General features: G+C 48.9%; 1 protein-coding gene across 1 annotated transcript in view; it reads right to left on the minus strand.

The window, feature by feature from the left end:
- IGDCC3 (immunoglobulin superfamily DCC subclass member 3) overlaps window positions 1-12,946 on the minus strand; it is a 95,522-nt gene that overhangs the window by 11,224 nt on the left and 71,352 nt on the right. The window contains exon 10 of the mRNA XM_066196628.1: window positions 5,519-5,684. Coding sequence (XP_066052725.1) covers window positions 5,519-5,684 — 166 coding nt within the window. The remainder of the gene's footprint in view (window positions 1-5,518; window positions 5,685-12,946) is intronic.

The following is a 12,946-nucleotide window of genomic DNA, read 5'->3' on the forward strand; positions in this document are numbered from 1 at the left end:
GTTGCTGTGTGAGAAGGCACAGAGGGTCCCTGTGCGTCAACCATCTGAAATATGCAGTGTCCTTTTATTTCTTCCCGTCAACACGAAAAAAATCTGTCACTTTGGGACATCTGCTGCTGGAAAACTTTCCCGTGAGTGCCAGACTGGCAGCGCCGCAAGCACGTCAGACGAGGCGAGATGCCAGAAGGCTTTCTGCTGGTCACCAGAGCCGCTCGGCGAGCCGAGGGCTCCATCACATCTCCACACAATGCCCTGACAGGCATTGATGGAAGTGGGGAGAGGAGCCGCTGCAGATTCACACCCGGCTGAGCTGAAACGAGAGGCCTCCGCTGCTCCAAAGCCGCAGTATTCCCAAGCTGTCTTCGCAGTTCATAGGCAATCAGGATGACTAATCTGGCTTGGGTCAGGGGTCCAGGCCGGTGACCGGAGATCGGCTTTCCAAAGGCTCCTCTGAAAAAGTCTGCGAACTGAAGGAAGCCTCTTCATCGATTCAGCAGCACAAAGAAGAGGGGCCCATCTGGGAGGGCATCAGCCTGCGCACGCACCGGCGCACAAAGGAGGGAGTGTGATGAAATTAATGCAGAGAGCAGGCTGTGGCTAGCAGGGACAGCATTCTGAGTGCCAGCAGATACAGAAAGCCACCAGTGCCACATTCAGATCGCCCATCCCTGCTCCGGCTCTGTTTGTCATAGTCTGTGTTGTGCTGCACTGAATGATCTGTTCCTGGCCTGCTGGCCAGTGCCATGCTGGGAAGGAGCCTTTGCCTCCAGCCGTGCAGAAATGCCCTGTATTCTGAAGGTTGCCTCATACAGGCTGAAATTAAGGTGCAAAGGTTGAAAAGTGACACTCAGCAAAACATCTCAGCACAAAACATCTCAGGAAAAGCTACTGGAAAGGAGGGCAGAGACTGTATTGGTAGGACTGCAAATACAGACACCTGGGAGAGCTCTCTGCTGCTAAATGGAACATTCCCCTAACATTTTTCCCAAGCAAGCAGCACAGACACTGGAGAAGAAAAAGACCCAGCCTAATTTAGGGGAGACTAATTTTAGGCTGCACCACTCCTGCCCAGTCCTGCCTCGAAGCCTCCTGTGTAAGGACCATTCTCTGCTGATGGATTTTGCTGTGTGCAACAGCTGGAACAAACACTTAAACTCCTGATTCGATGCACTTCAAGAGCAGCTCAGCGGACCAGCACACAGAGAAACTACACAGGCAACTCGGTAACAAAATAATCGCAGCCACATGAGAAGGAGAGACTGGTGCCTGTTGCCATTGGCTGATCCGGGGCTGCTGCAGGTCCTTTTTGTGGGATATGGCTGTGTGATCCCAGCACAAGATCCGGCTTGGTGCAGGGATCACACTGATTCCCCACTGCTTAGAGGGCTTTGTGAGCACGTGCAGAAATCCTCCTTGCAAAGGCCACTTCCATGTGTCTTCCAGAGTCAAACCCATAAATTACGCTTAAATCAGGAGCAGCGGGTTCACATCCCCATCCTCCACATACTCATTTGTCATGCTTCTGGGAACTGAAATATGATTTCCTAGAGAGCACCCTTCCCTCAATCACAACCATCTTCAAACTCACGGCATAAGGAACTGCAGGGTTCCCTGTCCTCCCTCATGTGGTCCAAAGCCATACAAATTGAAGTATTTGGGGGGAGTGTGCACCATGAAGGGATGTACAAACCCACCTACACCTTTCCACACCCAGCTAATGCAGAGTTTACAGAAAAAAGCCACCTTGGGAATGGCAGGCTCTGGTTTCGTGGGTTTGGTACCAGGAGGGCTGTCTGGTCCTAAGTGCCGGGATATTTGTGCTTGAAGGGCCCTCTCTGTTGCTGCAGTGGGATTTAACAGCATGAGAAGTGCAAGAAGAGCAAAGTTGTCTTGATGTTTATTTACGAAAGAGTATTTCCCCTCATGAACCTTGAACATTCATGGCCCTGGAAGTGAGACATTTCCAGAGCACTAAACCAAGAGCAAACCAGTGAGGAAGAATTTACAAAGGTCACCAAGCAGAGCGAATGCCACCTGAGCCCAAATTCTAACAAAGCCTTTTTCCGGTGCAACAAATGAAGTCCCTTAATTACAATTTGTAAATATAATCTTCTTGGAAAATCAATATTTAGAGAGCCTGCCTTCTCTGAAGAAGTTGGCCTTTGTTCCTTGCTATTATGGCAATATAAACCCCATAGTGTGATACACTACCAGGCTGAAAATAACACCTCTGAACCTGATTGGGTCAAAAGGAAGAAAAGCAATAAACCTTTCACAGTGGTAATTTGGGGACTATTTCATGCTTCCTTGTAAGATTTGAAGTAATAACCTAGAAACATAATTTTACACAAGCCCATGTGTAAAATAATTTTACACAAGCCCAGCTTGGCCAGTAACCACACCTTCCTCCTGCAGCAGTACTCCACTTCTGGGATGGGCTGGTGATGCCAGGTGGGAATTTTGCTAGAAATTCCCCTTATACCTCTCAGGCATTTGAAACATGATCAATCAGAATCACTCCAGGAGCAACATGAGCATCAGCATAGAGGGACAGACTCTGCCACTGCTGGACACAGGGATGGCTCCACCAAAGGCCAAAAGGCTCCATCAGCTTCTCCCTGAGAGAGCTTGGCTCGGCACAGCATCACCCTGACAGCAATCGGCTGCATCCCCAGCCCAGGGACTGCATGGCAAGGCAGCCCCATCATCAGCTCCTTCAGTCATTTTTATTCACAGCTTTTAATGGAAAAGCCCACAATTCCCTATGCCTGAGCCTTCATGCATTTTTCATTAACAATTATCCGCTATCCCAGAACTGCTTTTGATTTTTTGCTAATCATCGATTGGCTATTTTGTTCCCACACAGCTGGCATTTTCAAAACATAACAACCACCTCTGGAGGGGGCACAGCAGAAGGCTGATCTTTAATGCTAATGTGCCCAGAAACCGTCAACACATCAGGTGATGGGAATTCACATCTGAGAGAACACGAGGGAGGAGATATTTATTGGATGCAGCCTGTAAGGCTCATTTTACTGTGCTGAAAGCCTGGAAGTTGCTTAGCAAGTGAATGTCTGATATTATATCAGCAATCACATCCACTCTCCAGTGAATCCAGTCCTGAAGCTGCATCCCAGCAATGAAGAGTTTCTAGAGTCCCCTCACCTTATGGGGTTTGCTTCCTTGGATTTGAAGTTACTGCGTATGAGAGACAGTGTGGGGTGAGGCAGATGCAAAAGGGCCCTTCACCACTTTGGGAAGCATCAGATCTACTGGCTGTGGGTTTGTGCTGCTGCCCACAGAGCCTCAAGCTTGCAGGAGCAGAGCAGCATCTTGAACACACCATCTTCTGCAGGTCTGGACCTTGCTTTTGTCTGTGTTAATTTACAAAAACGAAGTTGCTCCCAATGACACATTTTGCAATCAATTAGCACATTATATGTTTTGGGATGATTTACTCCTTTTTTTTTTCCTAAAAATCCCTTAGGGGGCATTCAGACCTCTATGACAATATTAAGCAGAGTGTTAATCCAAATGAATTTTCTAGGAAACCATGAAATCTAATTAAAAAGCTCATAGTGTAGTTTAGTAGCTTCATTACTAGTAGATTCGAGATCCATCTTTACAGAGACAAATATTTTCCAAGTGCAACAGACTGATAAATCCAAGACATAACCACAAACTGATTCTGCCTGGAACTGGGTGGGTTACAGAACTCAGTCACGCCCATGAGAGTAAAGCAAAGGGAAAACTTGAAAAAGCTCAGGAAAAAATGATCCGTTGAAGTGTCTCCTCCATGTCATGGAGCTCCCAGCCCTGCTGCACTGGTGAGGGCATTTTCCAGGCTGACAGCTTTGGAAAGCACCAGGCATGGCCACTTGCCTGGAGCTGGAGGTTGGAGTCGACCAAGACTAGTGTGAAAGAAGACAAAAGTTCAACACTGTCGAGTACGACGGCCTGAGGGCTCGGCTTTACAATCGTGTTACCATAGCTTGAGAAGATGCCACGTGTCAGCTGAGCCCCAGCAACGGGCTGAGCTCCCTCAGCCTGTGCCAGATGCTGTAATCTGATCATTCAGCTCGCTGTGGAAAAGACTGATGCTAAATTGCATTAAATGATTCTCATAAGAAAACGATTACAGAGATGTTCACCAAGTTGCAGTTGATGCGCATGGGTAGCACAGCTCCAGGCACAGGGACCTGGCCAGGAGAAATGACCATGACCAAAGACCCGACTCCTGCTCTCCTCAAGTGAAGAGGAATGATTTCACAGGGACGACATCTGGATGAGACACAGAGCTGGATTCAGTGTCAGTTCTGCCATGGATTTAATGACCACTAGGACTTCATCACTTTTGACTTCACTTCCTCATCAGTAAAAAGGGATGCACTAATTTTCCTCCTACCTCTTCTGCTCTGTTCACACCATAAAGGGCAGACATGCCTCAGAAAGCCATGCTATGAACTAGAAGTCCACAGGCCTGAACTGAGTGTCATCTGTATGTGCATACAAAGTTTTCTGAAGCTCTAAAAACTTCCAGTTTGGAGAAAACCTCCACTGCTTGAGATGATTTTATTACCACTCACACCTCATCCTTCTTGCATCACACATCCTTCCATCACTCACGTAACAAAGCTTTTAAAGCCCTCAAATGAGAAAACAAAAAGCCACATTATATAGACAGAAAAATAAACTCACTCTTGCCCCTGAGGAACAAGCCACGGTGCCTGCACAGCACTTTCCAACTGTCTAAACTGAAGGTCCAGACCCTCCAGTGAGGCTAGGTAGTTGCTTTCCTGAGACACATTTGTTAATACAGAGAGCAGCTCTATGACACCACAGAGTACAAACCCCTGCCAATACATCAGGTTTACAACACAGGTGCTATTATTTTGTAGTATTTTTTTCATGCTATTTCCATAGAAACTACATTGTCGACTGGTAATTTTCACACTAAGTGCATCATTTCCTCAGTACAAACATCCACATCCCCTCACAGGAAAGTGCAGTTATTTAGTACTCAGAGAGCACACTCTTCCCTGGTGAGATAAAAGGTTGAAGTTGAGTGAAAGTTAGGCTCCGCACAAATATTATTTCTAATGTATTTGCACTTGCACACCCAGGCAGGTAAATGTCCAGGTGTTAAAGCACAGTTCCTCCACTGAGGAGTCAGTGTGGTCCCCTGTCAGCTCCAGGAACAACATTGAGCCCTTCCAGAAATACCCAGATGATGACCAGAACAAAAGAGACACTTTTCCTGGGTTGCCGCATCAACAGTCAAAGTCTAATGCTGATGTCCTAGCACAAAACGTCATGGAGCACCAAACTGTAAGACTATAAGGCATAGCCAGCAGGACTGGAGCAGTGTTTTAGTTTATCAAAGCCCAAGCTGAATCCACAGATCTGCTTCAGAACACTGCCACCTTCCCATCAGCTCTTAGCTATGCAGAAAGCAATCCAACATCTCTCCCACTCCCATTTCCACAGCAGTGCCAGAGCCCAGTGCACCAGGACCTACCTGTTGTTATTCTTCAGCTTGATGTGGTCACTGGTCTCCAGGATCTGCCCATTCCTCAGCCACGTGATCTGGGGAGGGGGTTCCCCTTGGGCCACGCATGTGAAGATGGCAGTAGTCCCCACGGGTCTGGAAATGGACTGGGGATGCTGCACAAACTCTGCTGGGGCTGAAAGGAGAAAGGAGAAAGAGGGTAAGAAAAGTCATGATGATCCCACTTCATCCTGGTACAAAAAAACACCTCATCAGTAAGCCTTGTCTGCCTGGGAATGTGGGACACTTGGCCAACCCACAGCACAGGCAGCAAGAAATGCTGGTTTGGATGGCGTGCCTGTAAACAATGCAAGGCTGCCTTTTGGTTGCCCACCCTGGCAGTCATGGCTTCACAGGAGGTGCCTGAAGGCCAGATCAGAAGTGATGGAAAGCCGAGATGAGTCCGGCAGGGTTCAGGCAAAGAGGACCGAAGTTTAGGCCTCTTCACCTCTCCCTGGTCTCCCATGGAAAGCAAGCCCAGTGCTGCAGCTGGGGAGATGTGCTGTTTTCTCAATGGCAGAGCTCGAGCAATGCCTTGGCTGTGTCCAAAGGACACATGAAAGGCATCAGCAAGCTGCTTGAAATTGAAAGAAATGTATGGATATCATACAGCAATCTGGCAGGGTGTTCACTCCCCAGTAAATATCAGATTTGCTGCCAATTTTTCCTGTCAGCAAAAGATACGGGAACCTTTTCTACCCCACATCTTCAGCCTGGGACTTCTGGGTTCCTGCCATGCCTTGCAGAAGACTACACCATGCCTGTAACTGCTGCTCACCTTGTCACCAAATGTTTTCACCTTTGGCAGTAACGTTTTTAAACAGTAAGCGATCTCTTCCTTCCAGCATCTCAAATTAGATTTTAAATCATTTATCAGAGTAAACCAGCGTATCAGCCTACTGAAAGCAGGGCCTGACAGACACTGCCAAATAGGTGAGATTATTCAAACAGTTCTGCTTCAAAGGACAAAGTGATAAATATACTGCATGTTGCTACTGAAACCTAAAATCAGGTGGAACCGGCAGCAGACACAATGAAGACAAACAGATAAGAGGCACAGGCCCATAATAAATTTACTGACTAACATCACGTAACGGATGGCTGACATTAAATTTTTCTGACAAAAGAAAGATTATCTATGGAAACACATTCAGAGCCACTTGGTGGCATTTTCCAAGCATGGGGTTGGTGGCTGTGCCACCAGCAGAGATGTAGGGATTGGAGAAGGGAGCAAACTGGTCCAGCAAAATATACTGAGGAGTGGCCATGCTGCAGGTGGGATGCAAGAGTTGAGTCTTATGGTTCACGGCCAAAGCACCCCTTGGGGTTTCCTGCAGCATTTTGCAGGGATAAAGGTCTTTCCCAGCTGTGTGCTGGTAAGGAAGGAACATGGCTACTGCTGTAACACGGCCAAATTGCAGGGACAGGTGCTTGTGTGAGAGTAAAAGTCCGGTTGTGCAGATGCTAAGTCCTCCAAGCAGGAAGATGAATTCATCAGAGCCCATCCCCCTCAAAGGAGCCCCCTCCATCATTTTTAATAATCAGAGGGAAGTGGAGCATGGCAGGTCTGACTTACCTTACTGGTACAGGGTTTCCGCCAGCAGAGTTTATTGCCAGGCCACCGCTGTCAGCACTCGGCTCCACTAATGAACCTGAGCCCAGCAACCCAATGGACACGTACTTCCAGAACCTCCTGCTAAACTCCCCCATGTGCCAGTCAATCTCTTGCCCTTTTACTTCCCTTCTGTGTTTTTGCTCTAGACTCACAGATTAAAACAAAATTCAGGATGGGTTCAATAAAAGTTGGAAGCAAGGATAAACAGGGGGAAAACCCCTCATCCCTGCTGTGAATGGCTCCTTTGTGGTGTGCAGTGAGAGCATTAGAGACTTGATTTTCCTCAGCCTCCCGCCCCCCCCTTTGTGCTGGCGCAGTTTTGCAGAGCAATTATTTTGCAAGTGGCTGTGCACCTCCCTGCTTTCATCTGGGCTCCCGAGCTGCACCCGCAGCACTCACAGGTGCAAATCCACAATGCCAAGGAAGGGCACAGCCACCTTCCAGCTCCTCGCTGCAGCTTCATTAAAGATCCTCTTGGCTCTTTGCCTCCCCCTCGCTTCATCAAATCTCAAACCCACCATTTGTTCCAGCAGAAACAAAGTTGAAATATGGAAAGAAGCATCCGGCATAACCCTTCTGGAACCGCCGGCTCTCCTTATCCTCCCTTATTAGCCCGTGTCAAGAGGGAGTAATTGGAGCAGTGTCGCGTGTGACTCGGGGTAACGAATGTGCAGCTGCGGCCGCTGGCGCAGTGCCAGTGACACTGCTTGGTGCCATGGCCACGCGAGTTCCTCAGGTCCCTGCTCCCCTCTGCCATCCCTCCTCTTTCCTGTCTTGCTAAACACAACCCCAGACCCGGTTTAACTTGCTTAAACTCTCTGGGGAGCAGGTTGCCACCTCTGCTGTGCTGAGCTGTCCCCTGATCCACGGCATCCCTTGCTGCAAGACACAGATTGTCCTTCCACTCTTCCTGCCCTTCCCGGCTTTCCCCAGACATTGCCCTGTCCTGTTGAGGTCTCAACAGTGTGAAGTTGTAGTGCCAAAATGGCCCAGGTTGAAACAGAAACCCATGGAGTCAGAGGACATGGTCTGAGAACAGAGAGAGTTTAAAGGACATGGACTGAATAGGTGTCCCTCTGCTACCTGGACCAGGATGCACCCAACCCGTCTTCATAACCAGTGCCCTGAGGAAGGTGCCCTCAGGAAACTGCTGGTATGTGGTCCCAGGGCAAATGGCTCCTTTCCTGGGCAGAAAAACATCCCTTCTCCTCTCCCAGGTCTTCTCCCCTGCCCTTCCAAACGTTTTTGACAGGATCCAAGAGTTTGCCTGGGTTAGTGGGGAAGGAGCAGAAGCCAGTCCTGCCTGCTGGCAGCCTTGCCTTCAGCCAAACCCTGCCCACCGCCAGCACTTCGCCCTCCTAATCACTCATAATTAACAAAGCATCTTGTCAGGGCCCATCCCACCCCGCAGTGCCCTGAACACCTCTGCCCCTTCCACACTACGTGCCAAAAGGCCATCGCAGGCAGCCAGAGGAAGTGTTTCTCAGCCCTCCATTATGATTTAATAAAGATATTAATGGAGATCACTGTTAAGAGCAGAGGATTGAAATGTGACAAAGAGGAGTGGGCAGGATCCAGGCCTGGCTTGTGAAGTCTGAAGAAACCAAAGCGCTGATTATTCAGGACTTAATGGGAGGGAGGGGATCATGCAGTTTTAATGAATATTTAAAGGCATGACATTGGTATCAAAAAGCAATAACACTTAATACCACCCCCAGAATGGTTAATGAAGTGATTCAATAGCTTTTACTGTACTCAGCAAACTGTGATAGCATGGAGATGCACTGCAACCATCAGCTTCTAACGGGAGACCCCGACGGGCTCCATCTCTTTCAGGACATGTCAGCAGGGAGCAGCAACCAGTGTGTCCCCCAAGATATCAGGAAGCTTTGCTGTCCTTGCCATGAGGTTGTGGTGTGGTGCTTATGGCAGTGCCTGATGGCCCACAGAAGGTCCCAAGGATCACTGAGAAGATCCTAAGGTTACGGGAGCACTGACAGCCAATGCCCTGGTGCCAGACCAATCCGTGCCTCTTGCATCTCAGTATGAAGTGTCATTAATTCATTAATTCTCAAGTGGACAGAGTGGCAGGGTTGGGGAGGGAAGCTGGGGTGAAGAGAAGGAAGAAAACCATGGAAACAACAAAACCTCGTAAATTAGGCTACTGGCACCCACAGCAAGGGTATAAGGAGAAGTCAGGTCAATGGGGAAGTCACGCAAGCACAGCAAATGGTGACAGGAGATTTAAGACAACTGCTGCTCACTTGGCTTCTCTCTGTTCACTATAGAGGATAGTCAGATGTTTGCCTGAGTAATTTACAGAAGCAGCGATGGGACTGCAAGGGCCAAAGATGGAAACTGTGGCCATGTCCCCTGGAAAACAGGCAGAGAACACTCAAGGGGGCTCTCATGGAGCCTGTCTCGCAGCCCTCATGAAATTCTTGTCCCATCAAGGTGCAGACTGGAGCTCCACAGCAGCAGAGTATGTTCCCATGTCACCCCACAAGTGTGGTCCTGGAAGAATGCTCCACAGGGATCAGACACCCCAGCTCATTCAAGCATCCTGGCAGACAAGATCTGAGTGCCCACCTGTCCCTGTGTGGTGGCTTTTCTTGAGAAGAAAAATGTGGACAGGAAGGGAACTGTTCCATGGGGGACACTGACTCACACAGCACGTATTGAAGCTGGTTTGCAGAATGAATTCAGGGCTAAACTCAAGGACAAACCAAGTACCACAGAGCCAAGTCTAAACCACAGCAACTGCAATACATCTGCTGCTGAATTCCAGCCCGCAGCCAAGGCTTGTGATGCCAGCGAGCAAGAACGATGGAAGAAACATCAGGAAGCGCAGCGGTGGCCGGATCTGCTGGACCAAGGAGCGCTGCCCAGTCCTGCCAACAGAAAGCAAGGCAAACAAGGCAGGCATTGTCAGCAGAGCCTTCAAACCCATGTCCTTAAGATGGGCCCTCATTTATGAGATGGGATCTCATTTTTCTGCATAGCTTTCAGGAGGAAATGAAGCGTGGAGTGGAGAACACTGGTGACCATCTGGCCATTCACAGCCCATCAGTTTGTTATGACACCAAACACATAATAAAGCACAAAAGATTGCACAGGAGGTAGAGGGAAAGTGCTTTGATATATTTTTTCCCTTGCCACCGAAGCCTACTCTTCCCTCGCCTCACACACACACACACACACCCACCCTCCTTGGTTTCAGCCGGCGCCGCATTCGGCCCTTCGACAACTCCCCCCGTGAGACTTTCATTCGAAGCCCAGCACAAAGCAATATTCAAATGGCTGCGCCGGGATCTGAAGGGAAAATGGAAACTTGCTTGTGTGAGAACCTTACAAAAGAGATCAAAGGAGCCTAAATGGCCAAGGGAGGGCAGGGAGGGAAGGAGTGGGGGATTGACGTCTTCTCCTCTGGAGGGAGGAGGAATTCCCAGGAAGATAATAGGATGGTGTTAGATTATCTGAAGGAAAACCTGCAATGCAAAGAACATTACTGCTGGAGGAAGGGCAGAGCCCTGTGTTGGGACACCTCTGCCCACGCAGCTGCTGGATGGGACAAGGACCACCGCTGGTACCAGGAGGGAGGATGTGGTCTCAGTTCCAGCCTCCCGCTAACTCCTTGCCTTACAACAGGAAACATCGCCCTTTCTCCTCCAGTTTCCCACCTATAAAACGTCCCTCCTTCAAAAGACTGGGGCAAGTTAATTTGTGCCTCCAGGCACTTCAAGGGCCCCTGCATAAAGGCAGCAAGTACCTGGCCTGGTGTGCTTTGAGGATGCCGTATTGTCCTGGCCCTGTGCTAACTTCCTCTCCAACCAGGCTTTTGATAGCCCGCTCTTTGCTTTTCTTCTCTTTACGGATGTAATTTGCATCGCTGACATCTTGACAAAGATAAAACCCACAGTCTCCCATGTCAGTCATTATTGCTGTTTTCTTCCCAGACAACCTGAACAGCAATCATTTGTACCTCTCAGCTGGAAAATTCAGGCAAAATGAGATGCAGAGACAGGAAAAACTGCTTCCAGAGGGAGGGTGAGCAAACCTGGGATGAGCTCAGCAGCCTGGCCAGGGTCTGCCATTACCCTGCCTGGGGAACATTTCCCTAAAACACATAAAGCATTTTAAGGATGGGCAATACAGGCTGGCATCCTGGACACTGCAGGTCCTGTCTAAAGGCTATGCCAAGGACACACTGGCCGCACTTCACCACACCACTGCCAGCTCCTCTGCTGATGCTGAATGCAGGAACATCCTTCTTCCACAGAAAGACTGGGCTCCAACGGCCCTGTGAGTGACATTTTAGGGACAAATTCTTATCTTGGCTTGCCAGGAGAAAATCCAAACTAATTCTACAGCAGCTGAACTCCAGCACTAGACCAGTTGCTTGAGAGCTGATGTTCAAATTTCCAAAAAGACTAAAAACTGCTATCTGCAGCAATGAGAAGTTGTGCTACCTTTCACCCTCTCATTCAGTTGCTAACAGGAGCAGTCAACCATATTCAATAGCTGTATTTTTAAAACTTCATGGATTTTCCAAGTAATTTGTTTTCGGTCTGCCTCCCTGCATCCTGGACACCAGCTTGGCATTTGGGCTTAGGAGACTTCTCCTACATGCACCATGTGCAGAGCTGTCCTGCAGCAGCTCTAAAGGGTTTGTATCAGTACAGAGAGGTCGCTCTTCATGCTGGGGTTGATGTTTCTTAATAAGGGGATTCATAGCTGTGCCAGCTGGGAGGTCCCCTCATTGCATTGCTCACCCAGAAATCCAAGAGCAAAAGAAACAGTGAGTTTTCACCTTGTCTCATGTCTGCTCAGCACCTGGGGCTCAGGAGGCACAGGCAGCCCTTTCTACACCCTTTCTACACTGCTCCTCCATGGCTGGCGGGATCACCGCCGGCGACTCCCTCGATCTGTCGTGTGACATCAGGGCTGGAGCAGGGTGAGCATCAGGGCTGGAGCAGGGCACTTTCCCCATCAGCGGCACGAAAGGTTCAATTAGCAGCTCCGGCAGGAGGTGTGTAATTTTAGATTCAGGATATCATCAGTCAATAGTTAATGAGTGAACTGATGAGAGCGTGAGATGCTTTAAGTGGACTAGCTTGAAGAGGAGGTGAGTGCTTGTAATCAGGGGTGGATTGCTGCCATTCAGAGCATGCTGCCAGCTGGGTTTGCCTTCTCAAATGCTTGCCTGGCTCCCCTCACCATGGAGACTGGTCCTACTGAGCATGTGGAAGGGATGCGTGTGCTATCCCTAGTGCTGATCTCTACTTTGGGCTGAACTGCCCTTTACAAGTAGCATTTCAGGACAGTTGCTGCAGGAAGAGAGAGGAGCCACCTGTATCCCATGGGCACAGCCCCCAAAGGGTGCTTCACTAGGTCCTGACAACTGGCTCAGACATAGTGTCAACTTCTACATCAAACAGTCTCAGAGACTTTTTGGAAATGGTTTTAGACTTACTGGTGCCATTTCAGCTGGAAAGCAATACCCTGTGAGTGGCGTCCACTGCTGCATACCACTGCAGGAGTCACATCTATCACTCAGTGGTGTCCAGTATAAGAACAGTGACCATGTTCTTGTATCACTAAGGACCATGAGACAAATTTGGCTGATTAATTCAGGCTTTCTGCTGAGATGCACAAGTCTAATAACGAGTAACAACCAGTGTCTGCTAAGACAAAGAAATGCCTGTGATGGGGTGAGAAATCACTGTAGCCCATACAGCTGATGCCTCAGGTATGGTTCAGCCTGAACCATACCTGGTTGCGAC

Source organism: Chamaea fasciata, unplaced genomic scaffold, assembly GCF_029207755.1.
Source record: "Chamaea fasciata isolate MVZ Bird 193981 ecotype frontalis unplaced genomic scaffold, bChaFas1.0.hap1 SCAF_14, whole genome shotgun sequence".
In the NCBI taxonomy this organism is placed as follows: Eukaryota; Metazoa; Chordata; class Aves; order Passeriformes; family Sylviidae; genus Chamaea; species Chamaea fasciata.